The following is a 25,493-nucleotide window of genomic DNA, read 5'->3' on the forward strand; positions in this document are numbered from 1 at the left end:
TACAGTACAGGGACGAGGACAGAGGCACTGGGTCTGTCAGGGTGCTTGCAGTCACAAACCACAGCACTGGAAGGTCCTGCTTCACAGCAGCTTCAGGACAATGTCCTAGACTAGAATGGCATGGCAAGGCATTCCTGGGAAAGAGGATTTGATAGGTGTAATCCTTTGACACACAGAGAGAGTGGGATTTGTTACCCAGTTCCCAGCACGAGCGGAGGCTTCACCCTGCGAGGTGCAAAGCTGGAATTGGTCACGAATTTGGTCTTGAACAGATGCTGACAGCTATGCTCTAATGCAACCCTGATCTTACAAAGCAGTGCACTGGCCTTCTGCTTTAGATGTTTTGGGATTTTGCATCATTTTTCACACAGAGGGACACAGTGCCTGATGGGCAGGTATCTGGCTCGTCTTGCTTCACAGAGACAAAAAATTTGAGCAAATTGGCAGAGTTTGGAACTAAAAAGAAGAAAAAAAAAGGAATTGCTTTAACATGGGCAAGACAATTTAAAGACATTTGTTTGATTTCCCCTCACCTCAAAACAAGTGATGGGAAAAAACCAATCTTCAGAAGAAATCTGCACTGCAGGATTGTGGGTATTGCAGATTGGGTCTTTAAGCTTTATTTATAATGAAAGTGTCCCAGGATGTCTGGAAAGAAAAGGACAGCAAAGAAATCCTGCTTGCTGGTTTAACATACTTAAATTCAACAAAAACACATCGGTTCCCATTTGTAGAGGCACAATTCATAGAGAGCTGCATCTAGAACTTCAATGAAAACAAGTAAAAATACTAGTCCAAAAATAAATAAAATGTAAGTAACCGGTACTTTATTTTGCTGGTGTAGTGCAAGGTAAGTAAGGTCAGAGAAGTGCAGTATCATCTGTTGAGTATAAATACTTTCTACATAATTCAGAAGAGCTACAAAATTAGTCTCAAAAAAATAACTGTGCAATACATCTAAGACAGACAGCATGCTTATTGAATCCCAGTGTCTAAGCTACCTGTTTAAATATGGTTTATACAGGTTCTGTCTCACCTGCCTGAGGGAATTCTGAAGCTTGGTCAGAACCAAATGCATTTGCATCTCTCACTGCTTGTAAACAAGTTACCTGTCATCAATCCCAGTATCCAGTAGCAGTTCATGCCACAACAGTCCTGATGTCATTGTGTTACTTTATTAGAAGCCACAGCTAGAACAACGCTTCCCGAATGAGCAACTAGATCTGAATTATTCGTGTCTGGCATTGCGTAAACATTTCTCTCAGTTCTTTTTGTTTGATTTCATTTAAAGCTTCTGGTTCCGCAGGGCTCTTTTGGACCTTTGCCACAGCAAAATTAATCCCTTGAGTCAATCCTGCCTGGGTGATGTTGGCAACCTGGACCATGGAGCTGCGGATTTTCGCGAAGGGAGACACGGCCCTGCTGCCGCTGCTGTCGGCGGGGGAAGGAGTGGTGTGGAGTCCTGGCTCGTGGTTCCCAGACACAGATCCCGGGCTCCTGTGGGATTTACTGGAGTCAGGCCCACCGACAGCCAAGAGCTGAGGATTTGGCTCGGAAGACTGAACATCCAGCTTCGATGGCCTGGAAGGAATGTCTGCAACAGCTTCAGCCTTAGGTTCTGCCTTCTTGGCCGCGCTCCTGCTGGTTTGGGTCAGCGTGTGATGGGGCTCCTGAGAACCAGCCTCAGGCTCCACCACATCACACTCCTTGCTCTGGGCGTCCTGCACGAACCTCTGGCAGTACACATCCACGGGCTTAGCAAACTGCAGCTCTGTGCCGTCAGCAGGAGGCATGGGCACGTCCTGGCCCTGGGCAGGCACGGGGATGCTGATGCTCGTGTCCGTGCTGCTGACGGACTGCGAGCGGCTGCCCAGGCGCGGCGCCGAGGCGATGATGCCGCAGCTGGGCAGCACGTAGTCTGTGGGGCCGATGTTCTCCAGGGAATCCGCCATCCCCACATCCTCATCCGACTTGGAATTGGTCAGGAAGTCGTCGGAATGGAACGAGTCGTTGTCTGAGCCTTCCGTGTCAGATTCGCTCGGGGCTTTGGGATCTACCCCGGGATTGTCCAGAGTTTCGAGGCTGCTGTCTGACTTCCAAAGGTTCACCTTCAAATTTGGCTTTAAAAAGTTGACTTTCACTTCAGGTTTGGCAAAGCTGCCCAGCTTCCGAAGGTTGCTGATGTTCACGTTGGATTTGGTTTGTTTCACCTTTTGATTGAGGGAGGAGAACTTGCTCAGTAAATAATTCTTGCCTTGGGCCAGGGAGCCTCTGTTCTGAGACCGAATGCCAATGATGTCTTCGTGAGGTTTGCTGCTCCTCCTAGAAGAGGAAAAAGATCTTGAATGTACAATCAAATTCACTGTCTTCCAGTCTATTTCCATAACAGAGATGGACACTTTAGTTCCCAAGTTACCCTTTCCTTACATAAATAATTAATTTAATCCTTTTTTCCCATAATAATACTGTACCCATATAAGCTAATCAAGCTCAAACCGATACAAACAAAGGAGGGTTGATACAAAACAGTAGCCAAACAAGGGGAACAGGAAGTTTCTGCAGGCACTTTAGTTTTTGATGCAAAAGGATTTGAATTCTCCATTTTTTTAACCCTGACTTTGTGTATGCTGTACTCAGTAGCCAGATTTACCAAATATTCAGTCTGCAATACCTGTAAAAAAGAACCAAGTTTTTTTTTTTTTGCTACACTTTCTACTCAGCTGGGAGAAGCAGCTGAGTTGAGAGCAAAGGTGGGATACAGAAGGTTCACACCATTTAGGTACTCACCTCTCCAGCTTCTTCTCAATAATGGGCACATCCATTCCCATTGCTTGCTTGGTGATTCTCAGCATTTCTGCAATGCACTGAAGAGTGTCTGAAATCCAAGCAGCAGCAGCCTGTCAGACCCTTAAAAACACCCTTAAAAGCCCATATTCCACAATCTACAAAGAAACAGGTCTAATTTTAACATCATTAAGTTTGTTTGATTTTAATGCTTTTTTTTCTCTTTCACCCCACAGAGCAGTTGTGCCCTACAAGATGCAATTCTGATTTAAAGCTTACAAAAAAACCCTAAAGAATAAACTCTCCTTCAGCCCTAAATACTCAGCATTAAGCAAATCACTGCCACACTGCCTCATTGGGGGGAGGAAGAGAAGCAATTTTGTTTATTCTAATCCTTGTTGACAAAATTCAGTGCTCCAGCTATGAAGTGGTATTTTTTCCCTTGTTAGTGTTAATTTAATCCAGTTAAACAACAAGCAAGAACATTTCCAGACACTGATTTCACTACAGAAATCAATTTATTTACCTCTTTAGGAGCTAATTTTAACTTAATTTTCCAAGTTTTTGGAGTAGTAAAGACCTGGACAGGGAAATTACTCTAGTTCTAGAGAGGTATTTTGCTTTAAAGCTGTATCTGAAACTTATTTTTCTTTCTATTAAAACAGTAACATCTGAGTGGTTTTTTAAAATTGCTTTCCCACTTCACACAGCTGGATTTTGTTGGAGTGATTTCTGAAGAAGGATGAATGTTAAGAGCAATGGAACAAGTGTTTTTTAGAGAAACTGATACACTGAATACACTTCTATATCTTAAATTTTTACACAGGATACAAACCTTTTCCATCTTCTTCTGGGCTGCGAACCACAGCCCTGAGAGTGTGAAAATATCCACTCATTTCTTTGTATTTGTAATGCAGCCTCATGCAGGAGAACTTGGGTTTGCCAAAGAGAGTAGGCTCAGGCCCTGAGAGAGAAACAAGGAGAAATCTTTAGAATCTTTAACCAAACCCTAAAGGAGATACTGCAGAGCCTGCACCTCAGGGTATGTAAGTGCTGACAGTCTTTTCCAGCCTAAAAGGTTTCATGTTTTCATTAGAGCAGGACATCACTTTGAATGAAAGATTTTCACATTAACTAAACAATCCATAACTTACAAAAAGCAATTAGACTCTCTGTATGTCTGTTACAATCCAGCCTGGTGGATTATGGCATATCACCCTTTCAAATACAGAAGGAAAAGAAAAAAGTTTTACACTTTTTGCATCCTGTAGGTTTTTTAGGGAATGCTCCTGCGAGGATTAAAGGGATATTTTTATCAGGAGGGTGTAATTGAAATTTCAAGATTGACACCAAGTACTTCAACTCTTCAGTGCACTGCATAATCTATAGCATTTTATGAGGTGTGGATGTAGATGTTTCACTCTGTTCTGTACCTCAGGATACAAATCTCCACATACACAAGTGAGGGAGGCCTTTCCCCTGAACTCTGAGAAATTGCACAGACACAGTGAAAGTTACAGTCAGGAGATGATGAAATCACTGTGTGTTGCGTAATGGGGGATTAAACTCCATCAGGAGGCCACACACTCCCTTCTCTCCAACTGGATCACCTTTTTCATGCTTCAAAATCATCACATCTTTAATGCTTCCTGCAGAAAATGCTGGATTTAGCCTGCAGATGTTACATTCCATGGCAAACAAGTTAAATCAGCACAACAAGGTGCTTTTTTAATGGCAGGTTTGTTATCAGCCCTTGAGAGAAGAGTTTTACAAAGCCACGAAACAGATCTAAAGTACAATTCCCAGCCAGTTGCTGTGTTTGGATCAAAGGAAGAGAGCACCGAATGCACAAACCCATGACTCATTCCAGAAGCTGACAAAATTGTTACTGCCATTTGATAAATAATGAAATCTGGATGATTCTGTGGTTCTTTCAGGAGTTTGAAAGAGGGAAAACTTCAGAACCCTTCCAGTGATCAAAGCTCCCATTTCCAGCAGGAGGAAGAGCCTGGCATCTGTTATCAGCCAGAAGGGCCATTTCTAGGTGGCCTGCCAGGGTTTGTGCCACACTTCAAGGGCTGCTGCTTCAATACATTTGTAGATGCTTTGCTAAGTGCTCAAGCCGCTGTTAAGAGCGTTCAAAAAAAGACACAGAGTGACTGTTTTCTTACCTATTTCTATTTTTTCCAGAGCTTCAAGACTTAACCTTTGGTACTGATTCACTTTGTCGATTTCATCATCGTAACTAGAAAAAAGAAACAGAGTTCAGTGCTTCCCACTAACCTAAAGCAAAGCTACTAAAATAAAACTACACATAGTAAGGGAAAGTGGTAACTTACTAGGCCACATAGTAGGCAGAATTTGAAAGTAAAAGCAGCACATCCACATCCCTATGAGTGGCATCGATGAGACTGAAGGGAAGAAAAATAAATACAGGGTAGAAGGTTTTGTTTGCAGAGCTGTAACCCACGCCCCAGAGTGTTCTGGGGACTCTTTAAGAGCTGGACACAAGTTACAGGAAGTTTCAATCACGGTGTGTTATCAACTGGATCCATGTAAGCAACACTCTCTCTCAAACCTGAAGTTACCTAACAGCTCAAATATGTCAGCAGAAGGTCCAAAAATAAACAGGAAGCCCACAAGCTATTAAAAATGCTACCAGAGAAATGGAAAAATACCTCAGACTCAGTGAGGGTGATGAGTCTGTGCCCTGAATAGCTGTCATAACAACCTGCTCTGCTATTATTAGATGCTGAAGTTTAACCTGCAGGAGATCTCTAACCACTATTTGTCTCTTGCAAGCTCCTGAACTCTGACCTTGATAAGGAGTGAAGTTCAGAGTTTATGCCCATTACTTTCCATGAACAGAAATCCAGACTGTCCAACTGCTGACTCATTCCCCAAGGATTCAGCCTGATCAGTGAAGTTACACTTTCCCTGTAAAGCAATAAGGAACAACAGCTCCTCAAGCACTCCCTTTTAACCGGCCTTAGTTCTACAAGTTCTCTTCGTGGTACCTGTCACATTTTGGCAATATTAACCAAATGCATCCATTTCCAGATGATGTCTCAAAGGTAGTTCCAGCATGCACCATTTTTAGGGTACTTTGGGAAAGGCACGTATTTAGAGGACTTTTCCCTTTTTTGAAGTATTCAAACCCTTCAAGCACTCCTGTCCTTCTCCAGAACTGTCCAAATCGATTTCTGTTCACACATCAGCTATCAAAACCTTTTAACATCAGTGGTAATTAAGAGGTGTCAGAGCAGCAGCTGATCAATTTTAACTTTGTTCAACAAACCTTGGATCACAGTCAATGAGTGCCCAACCTCCATGGAATTTCTCATCATCTGGCAGGAGCAGTTTCATGTAGCTCTGCAGCAACTGGCTGATCAACTCCTGGTGGCTCCTCAGGTTCTCCTTGTGCAGGGCTTCGTGCTCCTTCTCTTTTGTAAATATGGAGTACAGGTCCTCTGTCACAGGGATACCCTGCATCAAATCTAAATAAACCCCAGAAAATATGAAGCAAGAAACAGTTAAAAGTGATACATGGCAAGAGTTTGTACATTGCTTCCAAAATGCTGCATTTTAATGATGCTCTTGGTAGTTTTTCTGAAGAGAATGTTGCCTGTTAACTGCAAACTCAGAAGGTATAACCCTACTTTCAGTGAAAAACCTGAGTTCCTCATGATTTTAAGAGAGAATTGCTATATAAATTTAACTTTGTCTTTAAAAAAGAGATGCAACAAGGCATTTAATGCCAAAATGAAGCTGGGGCAAAGTCTCCAATGAGCCACACTGCATGCAATCCCTCTGAATTGAGTGTAGTGTAAATTCCAAAGTGAGTGAGACCATTCCTTACAGTGTCCAGTACAGACATGTACCCACTCACGGTGCTTTTAAGCAACAGGGAAAAAAAATCAGTCAAAAAGATGAAACCAATATGATTTAATAATCTTTTTAAATACCACAGCTCAGCTTGGTTGAAATTGTGCTCTCACCTATGACTGCTTGCCTGTAAGCATCCCTGAAACGATTCAGGTAGTATCTGTTGGCAGAGTTCACTCCATCCTTCATCACCCCTGCCAGCTTCCTCTCTCCAGTCCTTGTGAAGTCACCCTGTCACACACAACATGCAAATCATGCACACATCAAACTTTGGAGCAGCAGGCTCAGCTCAAAGGATTTGGCACTCTGAAACTCAGAACTGAATAGAGCGAACCCAGGAATTATCTTCAAGTAAAGACTTCATGTAGAAGTTGAAAATATTGGTTTTTTTTCAAAGAGCATCTTTTGGCATTGACTCTGCGGAGAATCCTGTGGTTTTGACAGACTTACAATTTCAGTAGGAAATTCCAATAGAAAACAAATCTGGACATACAAGCCAGCTACCATTGAAGCAGGACTTTCAATACATCAATCACGGTGATGCTTCAATACCTCCAAAAGAAAAAAATCCCTTTTTTTTTTAGCCTTTAATGTAAAAGGAACACAACTGGAACAATAGAGAAGACTGAAGCATACTGAAAAATGGTTTCCATCTCACTCTTTTTGCTACCAAAACAAGACTAACATAACTTACTGGGGGAAAGCAGCACATATCCTCACAACCTCAGAAACAAAGGAAAGTTTCTAGGCCATGGAAGGCTTAGAATTTGAATAAAAAGCTGTTTTGGTAGTTACTTCATTAGAGGATTCTATTTTCAGAGACACTCTGAACACTGGAACAGAGAATTTCTAAAAGCCACATCAACTCTTGTGAAGAATATTTCAAGTGTGTTTCACTTTCAAATTAAAAGAAATACCACCATTAAAATTTATTAGTTTAATCCATGAACCTCAGCAGTGAGTGGAGAACTCTTCCAGCAGAAGGCCTGAAAATTTAGATCTATAAATTGAGGTCTGCACTTCAGATTTAAAGTTTAATACACTCAATGAAAACAAGCATGTCAGGCTGTTTCTTAAAATTCTTTTTAAAGAATTAGTGCAATCATCTAATCAAAGCTCAGTAGAGATATTTAAAGAGAGATTTAAGTGTTAAGTGTTTCCATCATGATTTTTCCTATGCCAAACAGGAATACAAATACTACTAAAATTTGTTCCACCACTTACACACAGCAAATACCTCAAATTCTATGACTTTTCAAAGCAGTAGAAGCACAGAGCAAGGAGTGTTATGCTTGGTTTTGGTAGACAGAGTGCATTACAGCTAATTAAGAAGAGTCTTTAGAAAACACAGCTAATTAACATCACCCTACTACCTACACAGTCCAACCTCCAGAACTCTGGAGTATTTTTTAAGTGTTGTAAGGGCTTAGAAGTAGTATAACCATGATAAAATACAAATGGATGTAATAATTAATTTATCTGTCGAACTCTTGGCTCTGCTGTCCCCAGAAGTGAAGGGAACAGAATGCGGGTGAAGTGCAGGGAGCACTCAGCTCTTCCCTGATTCACCCCGAGTGTGACACAGAACATTCTTCCACTGCAAAGCCTCGTCCCTCCAGAACAAAACCACACAGAATAGCTGATGACAAACTCTTAAATCTCCCAGGGTTTTCCAAAGCACACCAGGCCTGTACCACAAGCCATTCCTGAGGGAGGTGAGGCTCTCTCTCCCCCTTACCTTCAGGGCAGCCGTGCCCGCGTACTGCCGGCTGATGGCATCGCCGTTGTTGGCCCACATGATCTGGTAGATCCTGTTGCATTTCACTGGCAGAGGCTGCTCTGGTGGCATCACACCCAGTTTCTTGAGCTGGAATTTGACATATGTATTCATTCAGTGCCCAAAGTAAAAGTCATTCTCAGTATCAGGGCTTGGTGAAGTAAATGGAAGCGCCTGCCAAGCGTTTAATTGGGAGATTTTTGTATGATGGGGGAAAGGAAGCCGTTGTGATGATTTGTCAGATTAAATTAATGAATTGGTGGTTTACTGCTAAACATCATATCACTGGAGGCAGCAGGAACATTAATTATGGATGTTAAGTCAATCATCAAAAAATTAGCTGAAGGCAAACAAGTTACTGTAGACTATCAAGACACTGGAAATTTTTCAATAGAGAACCATCAAAAAAACCAGACATCCCAATTTTAAAATAAACAAGTTAATATGTCTTCTATTGCAAAGGCATTAATGATCTCAAGGGTCTGAAAACAAAGAAAAATAACTTCTTCTGTTGGTTTATTATTAGTGCTTGCACATTTTGGACAGTTACTGTTTGTCACTGATAGTAGAGTAAGAGATCTCCCTCTTAGAACACCCAGTCCTTCAGTTTCCCCCAGATAAGCCTTGGTACAGTACCAATGTCAGGCTTTGCACACATACTGAGTGGGCAGACATACATAACTGCAATGCAGTCACTAAATAGTAGGGATAACTTGGAATAAATCATAGGAAAACTTCAATTTACAACTGAAACCAAATGCTCAGGCACTCTCTCCAAGTTAGACAAAAATTAACACAAAGCTGCTCATTGACTTTGAAAGCCCTATCAAGTTTCCAGATGAGAGAAAGCAGATCCAGTGGTTTCAAGGAGGAGAAGTGTGAGGTACATGTAACCCTCAGCCCTTCACTCCATGCCACTGACCCTGCAATGCTCAGGGCATTTCTCACTCATGAATTGATTCCCAAGTACTTCAGCTTCAGGATGAGAATGATGCAGCACATCACAGGCTCACACTCCAGCAACGATTAGTGAAGCCTCTTCACAACAATCTGGAACACTCTTGTTTCTGAAAGAATTGCCTTGGAGCTCAAAAGTTACCCTGGATAGAGACCCCGTTCTAAAATAATGACTGTGGGATTGCTGATCCCTCCCCTGGTCCTCAGTACTATGTCTGGAGTGCAGAATAACAAAGAGGAACTGCCAGGTACAATGGCCAAATCCATTCACTTTTCACCCTAATGAAGGACCCACTTCATCCTTTCTCCTGTACTTGAGCCATAACCAAGTTTGCTCGTTTTGGGCTGTGAGTGGGGCTTTGATTTTTCAGTTACAGCACATTAAGTCTGCACTAGGTCTGTAGCAGTACTGTGGCAGTGAAGTCTTCACAAGGGAAGAATCACTACTGAGCTTCTAGAAAGCAACTGAGGGCCGGAGCAAAGAGGGAAACTAAAGGGAAGTACTCTCAGTCTGCTTGGAAATCCCTCCTCTGTACAACAGTCACAGCCATCAGGGCTATTTACATCATGAATTAATTATTCCTCTACACACAGAAGGGACAATTAATCTCCCTACTTGCTGCATCACAGCATTTCACTTCAAAGCACCTAAAATAGCATCCAGCTTGTTAGATTTTGGTCCTTTAACATCATTTCAGTGCAGGATTTGGGGAGGGAAGGTGTCTTGTTTCTAAACTCTGTATTCCTATGTAACTTAAACTGAAATTACTAAATCCAAACAAGGACAATCCTCTCCAAGTTGGACAGTCAGTCCTTTCAGAAAGAGGCATCACTGTTGTATAATGATTTCAAGTTTTGCATTTGTACATATTATTCCTCTCGGCTTCATGGCTCTTCAAGTATTTTGCAAGGATATTTTTTCGTAGAGGTCAGTTTAGCATTTTTCAAACACCCAGATTTCTCTGTGAACAACAAGTGAGGTGTGAGGCACTCAGTACTTGGCAGAGCCCCTCAGTTTTACGTGCCTGCTGCTCCATGACCACCCTGGCAATGGCAGCCTGCACAACGTTGGTCCGATCCAGGCAGTCCATGCAGTTAATCCGGAAAATTCCCTCCTGCTTACAGATCACTCCAGCTTGGTCAACCCTTGCAACAGGAAGAGAACAAAAGCACACTGAGACACTTCAAATCCAGTGTAATTCATCAGCTTCTATAAACAGTAGAACATTTCACACATGGGGCACTATTTATGGTTGCACTCACACCCCAGCCACGCCCCACACTGAATTAACTCCTCTTGTTCCAACTTATCCTCCTCTTTAATCTAGGCTGGGTATCAGCCAGAAATCCCACTGAGGCCACAAACTTGAGATGCAATCAGATGCCGAATTCAACTCATGCATACAAAATACAAGCTTTCAAGAGCAAAGGCATTTAATTTCAAGAACAGAGGAGCCAATGATAATGACAGCAACACAGAACAATACAGAGCAATTGATTGAGGCTGCAGCCACACTTGTTACCCAAATGTATGAACTTTAATCAGTTCAAACTAAAGGTCAAACATGTCAAGAGTAAGGCTGCCATTCGAGGGTTTGTGGGACAAATACAGATTGTTTCACATTAAATGTGAGTGACCCTAAAAGTGTGAAATGCAGGAAACCTCGAGCAGGAAACAGCACCTCAGAATTTTTGCTGTTACGTGGATAGAACACCAACACTTCATTGGACAAAGACTCTGACAAACAAGCTGGACACCAAAAGAGAAATGTAAAACACACTGGTTTGGAGAAAATTAAGGCCTCTGAATATCTACTCTTTGTTGGTGTTTTCCTCTACAACTGTGTCCTACTAATCTAAAAACACACAAGTACCTACCAGCACCACTTCATGTCAAGAATAATATCATGAATGGCATCAGTCAGTGTTTGAACATTTTCAAACTTCATTCCTCGGCTGAAACACAGAATTTCACAAAAGTTAGTTTGAATTAGAGCAGTGACTTTGCTTAACAACTTTATTATGTTAACAAAGATGGTGTTTTGGCTAAATGAGAGAGACCAGCATTCCCTCCTGCAATGAGCTTTAAACAGGAGCCAATATTCAGAACTATCTCACAGCACAGTTCAGCATCCAAATCCAAGGCAAGAGGTTAAAAGATCATTAAATTCTCAAGACCTCTCATTTTTTAATGCTGCTTCCATTAGGAAGAATAAATGTGCAGCTATTCAGGCATGTGCAACATTCTGCTCTCATTGAAATCTCAAGAAAAGTAACTACTGTAGATTTGGAAATGGGATAGTGAGTCCTGCTCTGCCAGTACAGAGAAAACCACCTATAGACACATCACCTCCTCCTCCCCCCTACCCCATCTGGTTATTTTTCAGGATTGTTCTCAGTTCACTCCTGCTCACAGTGCAGGAACAGTCCTGCTCATTACAGCTGTTCATAGGAAAAAAGTGAATGAAGGAAAATGGGAATTCCTCTAAACAAAAGATTAATTCTCAAATCAATCCAGGGTGCCAAGAGTGTTCTGAGAGGGGTTTCCCTTCCCACCACCCCTTCTGACAATATCTACTAATGCCATACTCAGTCAGCCAGTAATGTTCTCCCAGGCCAGCTGCAATCCCTAGATTAAGTTTGGAAGTGAAGATTAAAGCAGTTTAGACCCCACACAAGTGCAGCCTTGCCTGAGGGGAGCAGGAGGAATACATGGCTGTGATAGATGACATGCTTGGGCATGTGAGCTCTGCTCTAGAGCACGGCAGCGTCAGAGGGCAGCCATGAAAACAGCAACTACTCACACTGGATTAAGATAAAATCCGTGTATTTTATGTTGAAATAACAGCATCAGGGTCCTGAAAGAACCCATCAAACAAGCAAGAGTAACAGAAGTAAAGAATTAAAAGCAAAATGCTACATAGCTTGAAAAAGCAGGTCAGCCACAGCTTTACATTCATGGCACGTTTCAGGAAACTCTTAAAATGTGTGACAATTAAGCTTTGCCCAATCACTAACTGCATATTTAACAGGTCAGGGACACAACATCACAAACAGCAGTGCTTGGTTACCCAAACTTTAAGCTACCCAAACTTTAGGTGCTTTAGTTTAAAAACTGTATTCTTGTTTAAAAGAACAGTGTTTCATGCAGAAGTAGAAATTATAATGAGTTTTCTCCTCCTTTATACTCGCCTTCCACACCAATAAAAAGGATGCAAAGTGACATTTTTAAAAAGGTTTCTTACCAGTGCTCATGGAAGTCAAATGAAACATAAGTCAGATTTGCATTGTTGTAGAGAAGAACTTGTTTAAGGTAAGCATCTCCAATAATCTTCTCTCTGCCTGTCTGATCCACCAAGTTAATAATAACCTGTTCAAAAGTTTAATTATTTAACACTCTTCATCTGCTACACAACTTGCTTAGATTCACACCATGCAATAACAAATAGCTCAAGAGTTAAAGATTTGTAGCAATCTTGCTGAAGTTACAATCTTTGATAGATTATACCTAGGACAAATAAGCTCCAACAGTTCCCTGCCTACACAAATTTAAATCCAGAGAAGCTCTGAATGCATAGGACACAGAAATAGGGTTTACACATTTCCTTAAGTTATTCCTGGGTTTTACTGGTTACTTACAAGGATAATTGAAAAACCTAAAGTAAAATTCTATTTATGTACCAACCTTCCAATTGTCAACAAGCTTCTAAAAACACCCACAACACATCACCAAAAAAACCAACCTGAAACCATTACCCCTCATCCCCTGCATTTTCATGAGATTACTGTTCTGCCATGTAGCACTCACCTGCTTTTTGTAATTTTTCAGCTGTTCTTCAAAGTGTGCACGAAAACAGGGCACGGTTTCATTTTCACCTACGAGGCAGAGCAGGGTTAGACAGAAACAGCCTGTTCAGCAGTAAGTCCTGTTTGATGTATTAAATCATGCCCAAAGTTTGTACTCTAAAAAACCAAGGTACCTTAGCTTAAAGATAATAACATTGTACAAAATTACAATTTTAAAGGTCTTTCATTTATTTGCTCAGCTTCAACATTGCTGTTACAGTTTAGCACACAGCAAACACGTTCTTGAATTTTGCTGCGTTTTGCTTTTTGTGCAAAGATGGGACAAAACCTTAACTTTCAATAAGCCTGCTTCATCCTTCTACATATGCACCACACCCACATAAATCCCTTCCAAAAGAACAGTTCCAGGGGACCCCGATTTTTAGGTTTTTCATCCAAATACTCACTCTTGTCCAGCCGGGGCCGTGGGTTGTATCTGTATCCAACTTGGCTCCAGAAAACCGGCACAGAGCCTCGTGTTTGGATATAGGAAAGGGTGTGATTATGGACATGGATCAGCTGCTCAGTCTCAACATAATTTGCCACATTTCCATTTTTATCAACACCTCTTCGCTTATACCTCATTCCTAGGGGGAATGAGAATGGTGAAGTCATATTGAAGTATTTGTCTTAAACATTAATAATTTATTTTGCTGGTTTTGACAATGCTAATCCAGGACAACAGTTCTAGCCCAAACCCATGATCAACAGTACAAGTCACTCCTATCCTAGTTTATTCCTCAAAAGTTATTTTGACTATATGGATAGCATTTAATTACTGATACATCATGAGCAGCAGAAGGTAAGCTGACAGCACAGGGCAGTTTAAAGTCACAAGTATCTCTGGTCCATCATAAAAGACACATTTCTTCCTGTTCTGTCACACTCAGGACAAAGTTTTACTTCAGTGCTCAGTGTTTCCCATGAACCTAAAGGCCACTTTTACTGACAGAGGCTCCACTTCTCACAGTGATCCCACAAGCAGCCCAAGAGGATTTGCATGTCCCACAGAACAGAAGCCTTCCCCTCCTCGTTTTAACTTGTGTAACTTATTCTGCCCATTAAGAAGAGATAATGCCCCTCTGACTACAGCTTTATGCCTACCCAGCTCTGAACTGCTCGTTAAACAGAAATGTGTTTGCATATCCTTGACTCAAAGGAGAGTACATCATTATTTCAGAAAGGATGCAGGTGGTAGCAAAGGAAAGAGAAGGAATAAGAGTTGGAAAAATATTCAAGGTCATGGAAATTCAGTTCCAAGTCCTGAAGTAGCACTGAACCAAACTTTTGAGCTGAACCTTGAGAGCACAGAAAGGAAGAGGTCAAAAGCAGTGAAGGGAAAGGAATGCAAAAAACCTACAATAGGGACCTTTATAGAGAAATTGTCAGAGCAGCATTACAGCCTTTAATCAGACAGGGGGAAAATTCTACAGTTTATCCTTTGGACTAGAAATCAGATGAGCAAAGTGACATTAATAGTAAGAAAGAACCAATAAGAAATTTTCCCTCTAGAATTCAGTTGTTGTAACAATTTAGTGTGAAAAAGGCAGACTGCAAACTAGGTACTATTCTGAAACCCTCAAGTATTTACCCCAAGTTGTTCTGACAAACCATTTCCCTTGGAACTGAATTAAATGCATCCAAGTGAGCTGTGGTACAAAGGTACAGTCCTACAGCAGGGTAAGCTCAACAGGTTTTTTTCTGGGTTTTTTGACATGTTAAAAACGCAACTGTGCAAGAAAGGAGTTTGAGACATTGGAGAGTGTCTTCATAAAAATCAGACAGACTGGAGCTGAACAGGATTTATTAAGCTGTAAAGTGATTCAGTCTTTCTTTCTGAGATCCGCGGGCAGGGAATAATTTCTGTTTGCCTTGTTACTCTAAGTCAATACAAGACCAAAGCATGGTCACATTTCACACCTTGCCCCTCAGAATCATTTCCTGGGACACAGGCATGCAGACATTTGGCTTTTCAAGCCTCTTCAGCTGCTGCCAAAGCCCTCCAAGAGCTTTGAAAATTTAACTCCCATCCAAGCCTATTGAAATCTACCAGCACAGAGTTACAAGCAAGGTCCTATTCAGGGAGCTCTCCAAAAAATAGAACTCTGCCTCAGGAGTGTGACCTCCAAGGATGCACTGAGTGCTCCAGAGCAGACCAGAGAAGCTCCTTCAGCAGTTTTAAGGGTTTTGGCTTCTTCATCTCAGCCACAGACAGGATGAAAGACACAGGAAAAAAAGATGTCAAGTTTGGATTTGGAGTGTTTATTATATCTCATCTATTTACAGTATTTACATGAGCCATGAGCTTAACTAGCAAGCTGGGGAAATGAGGTGAAATGGAGAGCTTCTAACTCTTCCAAAGGTCTTTTAAATGATAACTACTCAATACCAAGGTGACACCCATATTATTTATGTTTTTGACCCAATAATGACCACCAAAGGCCTGCAATGCCTTCTTCACCCAACTACAGAAAACCACCCAAACCCATGAAGAAGAAGAAAGAACACTCAAAATCCTCCATCTTGACTCATATGTATATAAATAAAACCCCATATGTATATACACTAAAACCTCAAATTCCAAGTTTCTAGGATTCCAACAGGCAGCCACCCCCAGTGCCAGCTGTAGAGCGCTGTAGGCACTGCAGCCTCTCCTGTCCCTCCTCCCAGCAGGGAAGGCTGCAGTGCAGACCCTCAGGGACTGGCTCTGTGCAGAGCAGCTCAGCACTGGCCATTTTTACCACTCTGCAGTGCTCAGAGCCATCCCCAGCACCCCCTGGACTGTGTTTCCTACCAGCTCTGTGCCGGCTCCGGCGGGAGATCAGGGCCACCAGGAAGGTGGGGTGAATGTCATCCACACAGGATGACTCCTGGGGAGGAGTCTCAGGGCTGCTCTTATCGTCATCAGAAGATTCACTGTAGTTGACTACAAGTTCTTCAATCTGCACAAATCCTTGAATGATGGGGATAATCCAGAAGTCCACTTCAGCACTCTGGAGGTGACAAAAAACATTTACTTTCCCGTTGGTCCAACATCACCTACAATTATTTCTGCTATTTCTCATGTTTATAAAACAGATGATTCACATGTTTTCTATGCTTTAATTTTTGCCATATCCTTATTTCTGTAAGATATACCAGCATTTTCCCTCCATCAGTCACAGGGCTTTTGAATCAGGAGGAAGAAAGAAAGCAACTTTCTGACCTAGTTTTTGCTTTAAGGTAGTTTTGAAACCTCTGTGTGGACACATCCTGTATCACATTTATACAGGAAGGTGGATGTTAGCCTATTTTCAGCAACACAAAGGAGTATAAAGCTTCATATGGGCTAATTTAGTCCTCAAGACAACTGGTTCATGGCTCTGCACCCTAAAACATTGATTTCTTAAACATTAAAATCCAAATTCCCCACTAACTCAAGGTTATCCATTTGTATCTTATAACATGAAAAATACAGCTCATTAAATTCCTGCATTGCACACAACTTCTCACAGAGGACACAGGTTTACCCTACTGTGACTCCATAACCATTTGTTCATGTATAATTATCCGCGGAAGAGGAGCAGGGCATAAGGCAAGATGTCTGCTGTCATCCCTAAAGAAAATTAGACCTGGCCTAAACTGGCACACAGAAGTCAGCAACTTAGTCCTTGACCTATGAGGTTAATTTAAAATGGTGGAAGGTCATATATTGAAGAAAGAGTGGTGGCTTGCTGCTTCTTTATGTGCTTATTAGACAGGAAAATGTTTTATTTACTCTGAACAGATGTACAGAACAACTTGTTCTACACTGCTTTTACACTGATCAGCTACTGTGCTCAAAGAGATAAAACACTGTCCTCCACCATGGAGGGCCAAAATCTTATCTCAGGGAAACTTTGGAATTCAGAGGTCATTTCTTTTCTGGCTCCTCCCTATTACCAAGTTCAGCTCTCTTGAGGGATAATCCATTTCACATAAAAATACAACTCAAATTTACCATCAGAAATCAGCACAAACACATCACACCAGGTTATTCTACACTGCTTTATTGCAGTAAATGTTTTAATTCAGCTGCAGTTCACTCCTTAGCAATGGTCACAGCCTGGCTGGGAGGCTGGCTGGGGGAAGAAGGCAGTGCCAGCTGCTCAGCTACAGAAGGCACAGCCCTGATCCTGACCAGTCTGCCAAGCAGGTTTGTAATCAAACACGCACGAGGCCTGAAGCAAACATTTCAACTCAAAAGAACTAAAGAATGCACGTTAGAAATAAGACTCACAACACACGTCAGAAATAAGACTCACATCAACGCTGATGAGATCTTCAATCATGTGCTTGTTCCAAAAGAACCTGTCATCCACCTGTTTAGAAGACAAAAGGGCAGTTTTTGCAGCATTACAAGTTAGGTTTGGCAGTATCAGTGGGAAGAACACCAGCGTCCCTCAGTTTATTCACTACACCTGCACAGACAAGTCAGTGCCTTTAACACAACACTTCAGGTCAGGTCATGCTGCTGCAGACTTTTGTCTCCTTGCACCTGAGCTGGTTACAGGACAAGGTGCTCAGCTGCTGTACAATGTGACCAGCCAGGTTTGGACCACAACCATTATTGGACAGCTGATCCCAAGAAGATGGATTCCCTTCCCCTGTGGCAGAAACAGACACAAACCACTCACTTTTCTCCACAGGGGGAGGTTGGTTTTCTCACACGCGCTCTGCCTCTGCACAGAATTTGTCAGGTCATAGCTCAGGCTGTAGTAGAAGGAGTCTGAATCCATGAACATCTTGAACAGCTCCTCCAACAATCTCTTCTCCAGTCTCTCTTTCTCTTTGCTTTCTCTAATCTGAGAGAAAAAAAAATGGCTCTCATGTCTTTGTCTGTGTGTGAAGAAGACTCCAGTCATATTTTCCATCTCTAATCTTGGAGGACAAACACCTTCCCAGTGATGAGCAGGACCTTAAAATTCCCAGCAGAGATGAACACAAGAGACAGCAGCCACAGGAACATAATTCTAATTTTAATAACTATTGTTTTGACTTCCTAATCCAAGCCATTATTGCGTTAAAGGCAGTTAGATGAGATTGGATGGTGTCCTCTGAGGAACCAGGCACCAAATTTTGTGTCCAATTCTATATTATAAGAGATACTTATGCAAAGCAATTTCTGAAGTTTAGAAGCTAATCCTGGTAAAAAAGAACACTATTAGCAATTCTGCCAAAATTATGTAATTGCAAAATGAAAAAAATCACAGAGAAGCCACAGCTAAATAATTAAAAAAATTAAACTGGGCATCAAGACAGTAGTTCCACATTCTGCCGTTTTTTTCAGGTCTTTGTATTCCATTTGATCATCATCCATCAAAATCTTTGAATTATAAGCTCAACATTTTGGAACAAAAAAAAGGAAACAGTAGAAAACTTTACCTTCTTTTTATTTGGAGCAGACACGTTAGATTTAATTTGAGTAAGAGTCTTCAGCAGGAATTTTGTGTCGTCTGGGGACTGCGTTATCTTCTCTGGCTTGTTTATCCCAAAATGGTGCTTTTTACAAAGCTAAAATAATGACATTGAATCAAAGCCAACATTTAAATATTCTTTTAAAAGTTCAAAGAAAACAAAGTCTACAAAAGCAAGATTTTGATGTCCACAGACCTAGGGGAGACACTGAAATAGAGGGGGAACTTGCAGGTTTCCACCTATAGCCTAATTCTCACTCTTCTATGAAAGGCATTTTCTCCTGTGATTGTGAGAATCTCTGCCTCAATTTGACATGACTTGAGTACCCAGACCCACCCCAGCTTCTACCCAAATTAAATGAGCACTGTTTATTTTTATCTTTGTTCTTTTATCCATTCTCTTCTGGGAAAAAAAAAATTGCAATATTTTATGTAAAGACTTCCCTACAAGCCAAGTTATAGAATTAAGATTCCAAAATGAGATGAAAGCAAGAGGATCCATTAAAAAATATACTTTCTCCTGGTTCAGTAAATCTTATTCTTGCGTGGTACTCCCAATGATCTTTATGAAATTTAGGTATTATTTCTTGCAATTTCCCTCCCCACCAGAACCTGTGATTTCTGTTTAAAAAATACTTCTTATCAAAAAACAATATTTTAAAAAAGCACAAAATATTCAAGATGTTTGCTTATAACCAGGAAAAAGAGATGAGAGGCATCTGAGTTTTGTTTCACTGAAGCAGGAGGGGGACAGGCAGAGTTGCTTGAGGATGGCCATACCTCCAGTTCCAGATCCTGAGGTTCTGTCTCAGAAAGTGGAATCACTGCAATCTTTGTTATTTTGCAAACCTCGTGATCTCCTGGAAGTTTGCCAATCAATGCTTTCTGACGAATTAAAAGCAGCCACCATGGTAAATCTGGGGGAAAAAAAGGGATTAGTAGATGCTTTCATTTGTCCTGTCAGGAATTTATTTTGATTAGTGTGCCAGAAACCATTTGACTGGAAGAATCCAGTGAATGATGATTCGTTATTGTTGTGTTTTGTTATTATGCATTGCAATAAAATAAAACTAAGGAAAAAAAAAAAACCTTAAAATATTTATTCAGTCTCTAATATAATAAAGAGATTAACTGTTTCACAAACTCACATTAAAGTTACCCCTGCTTCACCTACAGCAATTAACAATCTCTAGGATGATGCACATTGGCACTATTTGAGAACAGCTGGAGCTCAGACAGCAAGTTCAGAATTTCCCTTTGTACCTCCTGTCATGCATCAAACCGCAAACAAGACAGACACAGGTAACACCTGATTACAAGATTCATGCGTGAAGAAATCTGATGAGCCAACATGGACTGCACCACAAAGCAGTTCACACGTGTCTAAAGGCTCGTGGCATCGTTCTTGGAGAGCATAAAGTGGTGGAGAAATTCGTGAGATAAAAATTAATGAAGATATTGGTGACAGGTGCATTCCATGCACACATCCAGCCTACAGCACTTGCAGTTACAGCACCCCCAGTTTGATGAGACAGAGAAACAGAGCAGACATTCCCACTGACTGCTGAGGAGTGCCTGGACATTCCCAGATTTCAATCCCTTGGCTAGCGCAGGAGTTTTGTTTGCTGGGCTTTTAGGAGTCAAAAGCAAAAATTCTGTTAAGGCAGACAGAAAAGGCAGAGAAAGTCCTGGAGACAAACATACACACTCACTACTTCTCCCAGCTGAGAAGCAGCCAACTGAGTTCAGCTGAAAAGGTGATATAAAGACATAAAAAGCCTGCTGTGATAGACTTAAATATTCTCCCACACTTGTGATGGCAGAATGTGTCATGTATTATGCCTCTGAATACCATACACAGCCTTTGAAAAGCCTAGTTAGCAGCTCTATGGCAAACACAAACTCTGTTCTCCTTGCTCAGTAATTTCCAAACAGTATTTTATCCTCTGAATGCTTAAGGAAAACATAGAAAACCCCAGCATTTCTTTTGTCTAAAGAACAGGAATAGTCATTGCCAGCAGACAACTGTGACACTCCACTCCCCCCTTTGATCCTGCATTACTGCCTTTAAAGAAGAGATATATTTATGCTGGGTATTAAGAAGCCTTTAAAAATTTTAGATTCTCATAACCGCAGACCTGCTGTGAAAGGCAGAGAGGCAGGAGGGGAAGGGGAATGAAGCCACGCACCACTTCTTTCATATTCATGATCCTGTAAAGACAATCCTGAACACTGCAGCAGAATCCTGATCTCTGCAGGATCAGACACACCTCAGGGCAGGAGGGATCTCAGGGTGTCACCCTGGGGCTGGAGCAGGTTACTCCAAGCTGTCACACAAGCAACAAATCTCCTAAAACTGCTCCAAGGATACCAAATCAGGATAGGAGAGTGACAGCAAAAACCACTTAGTGATCCTCACTGACCAGCAGGTGCTGGAGCAGCTCTTCTGTGCAGGTGGAGGGAACAGGCCCTGGAGAGCAGATTCCTTTGCCCCCAGCATCCCAAACAGCAGCCATGGGGAAAAGGAAAACAACAGATCCTGCACAACAGCGAGAAGACCAATGAACAGGTTAAAAAAAATCCTTTTGCAAAGGAGAAATTGAAATGCAACACAAAGATGCCTACCAGTTCATCTGAAAAGGTCTGCCCTTTCTGTGTTGGTTTCTAATAGGCAAACCCAGCAGTCTCTGAAAAGCCAGGGCAATCCAAGCTCTTACAACAGGGCATCCAGGCAGATATTCCTGCGGGCCACTCCTATAATCTCATCTATTCCCACCTGCAGAAGGATGGCCACGCAATTTACTCCTGGATCACCAGTGTATTATGGCAACAAACAAAACAGACACTCTTGTAAGAAAGGCAAACACCTAGAGCTCCAGTGAATTAATCAGGAGGGTTCTACTGGAGATTAGTATCAGGTAAAGACATGTCTGAGCAAATATGCCATATTTAAAAACTGAAAAAGGAAAAATCTCTGCCCAGTCTTCCCCCGACCTATATTAACAAACCCTGGTAGCTGCAAACAAGAACTTAATACAGACAAGTGAGTTGAGTATCCTTTTGTCATTTTTCAAAATGCACTGAAATGTCATCTTGGTGTAGATTGCAAAACTCTTTGTATTATAGCCAGAGCCACAGAACATTGAAAGAAAACAGGAATTCCCCAGCAGATCAAAAGCAAACAGTCAGGAAGCAATTATGCAGATAAAGCATGCCCTGAAGTAAAAGCTTCAACAATAGCCATGAAAGCAGTATATTATAATAGGCAGCAATATCTAAATAACTGAATCCCTAAATATGGAGAATGTGCTTCTGCAGTCAGAAGGAAAAAAGCAGTTCCACAGATTAGTTATTGCCTGCTCAGAGTGTGAGGTATGGTGTGCACTGCAGAGCAGGACAGCTCTGTGCCACTCCAGAGAAGTGCACGTTCCAAGTCATCTCTCAGGATATAATGTTCATTTTTAGAGTTTCATGAACTGTGGCAGAGCAGATGGCAACAACTAGTTTGAAGTATTGCATCCAAAGGAGGCTATTACCTCTCATTCCTCACTAAAATGGAAATTTACTCCTCTGTTGTCTCAACACTGCCAGCACAACACTGCTGTTTTCCTCTAACACTTCCCCAACAATCTAGCATTCACTTTCCCCCAAATGCTTTTGCAGTAACTTTTCATGAACTACACATGAGTTTACTGCAAATGCTGCAAGGATTTTGATTTTAGCCAAGAAATTCTACGTTACCAATTGCATACTTTTTTGTTACTTGAACAATTGGCTGCATGCAAAAAGAATACTTTGGCTTGTTGACTGTATGAAATTCAGTTATATCTCAATGAGGAGATTTCAGATGCTGAGCAGCCTGTGGTTTCTATCAAGATTCAGAGGCATGCTAACAAAAAAAAGCTGGGGATAAGGAAGGAAGAACTCCCATTTCCCTCCTGTTTACAGAGTCTGAACTCTTGCCAGCAGCATTTAACCTGGGTCTTAATTCATCAGCACTGGAAGAACATTGCAAATAAATCCAAGTTCAGGGGTGTGCTTTGACCGAGGAACAGAAGAACCTGCGGCAGAAATGATTGTGTTAAATGGCAGCTGCTGGAACTGGTTAAGAAATCCAGCTTTGGTTACAGTCAGATGTACTGGACAACAAAATTCAATTCTATAAAGGAGATGCTTTATGTAAGAGGTGTGTTGCCTCTACATGGGAAGATTATGCAAAGACAGTTTTAATTGTGCATCTTACCAAGAAAATGTGCAATGATCTGTCACAGTAACGTCTCCACAACACATCCTAAAACCCTTTTCCTTTTATTCCCATTGCTACTCTGCATTTTCTTACAAGTTGTTTTGGGATGGGCCAGAAAATGGGAAGCAATTATATTCTTACATTCTGATAGTCAACAATGTTTCATTGTTTGGGTTTGAGTTCCTCACACACACACAAAAATAAAGCATCTGAATGTTTAAGAAAATTCACTTTGGGGAAGAACAAAATACTGCTTTAAACAGATTTGAATCTCAAATGTGAGTGCACTGTTATGTTCAGAGGTACAACTGGCCCTCTCATATCAAAAATTCCTTGAAGAATTCAAAAATAAACCATATAATATTGGCTAGCTGGTTTCTATGAGACAGCTTCCCTGTCACAGCAGCTTTCCCACAAATTCTCCTGCATGAGGCAAGCAATAAAACCAGCAAGATTAAGAGTAAATTAAAACCCATCCCTAGTCACAGCTCATTGGCAAGGGTATTCCAATGCTAAATCACAGACAGCCCATGACTGATTACAGGACATTTCAAGGTCATCTTAGACAATTCCAGCATTCTTGCAATAAGCAAATCTTTCAAGAACATATGAGGGAAGATTTATGTCCAAGGCATTCAAGTGCATACAGGTTTTGTGACAGCTCTGGAGCTCACTGGTAGCAACTCTGATACTTAAAAAGGCATTTAAAATGTCCGGCACTTGCGTGTGCTAAGGATTTTTAAAACCTCTTCTCAACAATAGCTGCTAACAAGGCTCTGAGCAGGACAAATTCACCAAATAAGCTTCAAATTCAGTTTTCTGATCCACATACCCCGGGGGCAGAGGAGAAGAAATCAGAGCAGCAAGTCTTCCTGCTGCAGGTCAGGCATTTCACCCAGCTCCTGCAGCACAGTCCTCCTACTGAGCCTGGACAGAACGGTCTGGCAATGTTAAATATTTATACAACTTCTGCTGATAAAGTTTCCAGGTGACAAAGATTGATACAAGAATAAGTAATGAAGACAGGTTACTGTTACAGACTTGCTAGATGATTCAGCCTGAGGATAACATCAGGCTACGCTTGAATAGGATCATGTCGGAGTTCATTGAAAATAGCAGGTTTGAAGAGACCTATGTAAGACACCTCAGTCAGCCCTCTCGTTGTGACTGCAGCCTGATGGATGACACTCATCAGGAAATGGCACCAAATTCAAGGAGTTCTCAAGAGGAAAGTAAGGATAAACAGCTGGAGGCTTTCTTTCTGCAGACATTTAATAGTAGAAAACAAAACACCATTTATAGGACAGGCGGATCACTAAATACCAGAATATCTACAACAAAAAGAAAAGATGGAGAGTTTGTGATGGTGTCATCTGAACAAGGCAGAGACAAAAGGAAACACTTCCACTGACCTAAGCAGCAACTGAATCGAATGCCTGGATGAGCTTAATTGATTCAGGAGCTCTATAGGACACATGGAAAGAAGAGATATCAGGCTTATTACCTGATAATCTTCATTTACCTGACAACAGCAAGCTGACACCTGCTGAAGTGTCACACTCTGGGGAAAGTTTCAACTCGGATTTCATAAGCAGAGGAAGCAGCTCACAATAAACACACACGCAAAGATCTTCAGTTGACACAATATACTAAAAAACCTTCCAGAAAGCATCTGAGGCCTCCCCTTTCAAAGGCTTTTATAACTAAACTCCCCAGAGAGAAGGGGGGAAGGCTTTTGTGTACCCAAGGACCTGGTTTTAAAACAAAACGCCACACCCCACACAAACACAAAAAACATGTGTCAAAACCAGTCACTGAGCATTTTCCCACAGCAGAAAAATGTCATTACTGGAGTTTAGCCATCATCCCTCACGGACAGCACATGCTGACCAGCACAGACAACCTGGACGGAGAGAAGAGAAAGTGAGATGGCAGAGTCTGAACCGCTCCAAATCACCAGATCTGAAAAAGGATGGCTGAATAAATCCGGAGAAGGAGCACAGACAAATTACCAGCTGAAGTCAAAGAAGATGAAGTGAGGAACTAGAAGGAGGACATGATGATGAACTTCATGGAGAGTTGAACTCTGAACTATTACTCCCAGAAACAGGACCAGGGGTCACAGGACCTATGGAGCCACAATAATTCCTAGGACTTATCTGCCCAACATGCACGCCAGGGTGTCCCAGCCCCTGTTCTCCACCCCATTATTGCCACCCTGAGCAATCTGTTTCTGTTCAAAGGATCACAAACATCTGATCCATTTCAGCACTTAATCCATCCTGCCCTCCTGGAACACACTTGAAACTTTACCTGTATTGATCATATTGCCAGGCACTACTTTAAATGCAGGCTGATTCAAAAAGAATAGCACACAGCAAGGGTTTATGGCTACCTTCCCTACCTGCCAGTAAACAGACAGCCAGAGCTCTACTGGCAGAGGTATCTTCCTGGACAAAGCTGGTATATATCAAAATAAATACTTATTATGGCTACAGGGATTTCCAGCTGATAAAGCAAAAGGAGTAATGAGTTTATTTTACAGGAAAACATTACTACTATC

General features: G+C 41.6%; 1 protein-coding gene across 2 annotated transcripts in view; it reads right to left on the reverse strand.

The window, feature by feature from the left end:
* Positions 1 to 810: 810 nt before the first annotated feature.
* The window catches only part of INPP5F (inositol polyphosphate-5-phosphatase F), a 38,339-nt gene continuing 13,656 nt past the window's right edge, over positions 811 to 25,493 (reverse strand). The window contains exons 3-20 of one of the 2 annotated variants that reach the window (XM_066190820.1): positions 19,465 to 19,601; positions 18,653 to 18,781; positions 17,905 to 18,072; positions 17,533 to 17,589; positions 16,044 to 16,242; positions 13,657 to 13,836; positions 13,212 to 13,279; positions 12,649 to 12,773; positions 11,282 to 11,359; positions 10,429 to 10,549; positions 8,408 to 8,536; positions 6,783 to 6,900; positions 6,083 to 6,281; positions 5,124 to 5,195; positions 4,956 to 5,029; positions 3,620 to 3,748; positions 2,788 to 2,875; positions 811 to 2,322 (exon numbers count right to left, since the gene is read on the reverse strand). In XM_066190820.1, the coding sequence (XP_066046917.1) occupies positions 1,218 to 2,322; positions 2,788 to 2,875; positions 3,620 to 3,748; positions 4,956 to 5,029; positions 5,124 to 5,195; positions 6,083 to 6,281; positions 6,783 to 6,900; positions 8,408 to 8,536; positions 10,429 to 10,549; positions 11,282 to 11,359; positions 12,649 to 12,773; positions 13,212 to 13,279; positions 13,657 to 13,836; positions 16,044 to 16,242; positions 17,533 to 17,589; positions 17,905 to 18,072; positions 18,653 to 18,781; positions 19,465 to 19,601 (3,176 nt within the window). In that variant the 3' untranslated portion in view covers positions 811 to 1,217. Of the gene's footprint in view, positions 2,323 to 2,427; positions 2,672 to 2,787; positions 2,876 to 3,619; positions 3,749 to 4,955; positions 5,030 to 5,123; positions 5,196 to 6,082; positions 6,282 to 6,782; positions 6,901 to 8,407; positions 8,537 to 10,428; positions 10,550 to 11,281; positions 11,360 to 12,648; positions 12,774 to 13,211; positions 13,280 to 13,656; positions 13,837 to 16,043; positions 16,243 to 17,532; positions 17,590 to 17,904; positions 18,073 to 18,652; positions 18,782 to 19,464; positions 19,602 to 25,493 lie in introns of those variants that run through there. The other variant, XM_066190821.1, reaches the window with a different exon arrangement.

The sequence above is a fragment of the Chamaea fasciata genome, unplaced genomic scaffold, assembly GCF_029207755.1.
Source record: "Chamaea fasciata isolate MVZ Bird 193981 ecotype frontalis unplaced genomic scaffold, bChaFas1.0.hap1 SCAF_9, whole genome shotgun sequence".
NCBI lineage: Eukaryota > Metazoa > Chordata > Aves > Passeriformes > Sylviidae > Chamaea > Chamaea fasciata.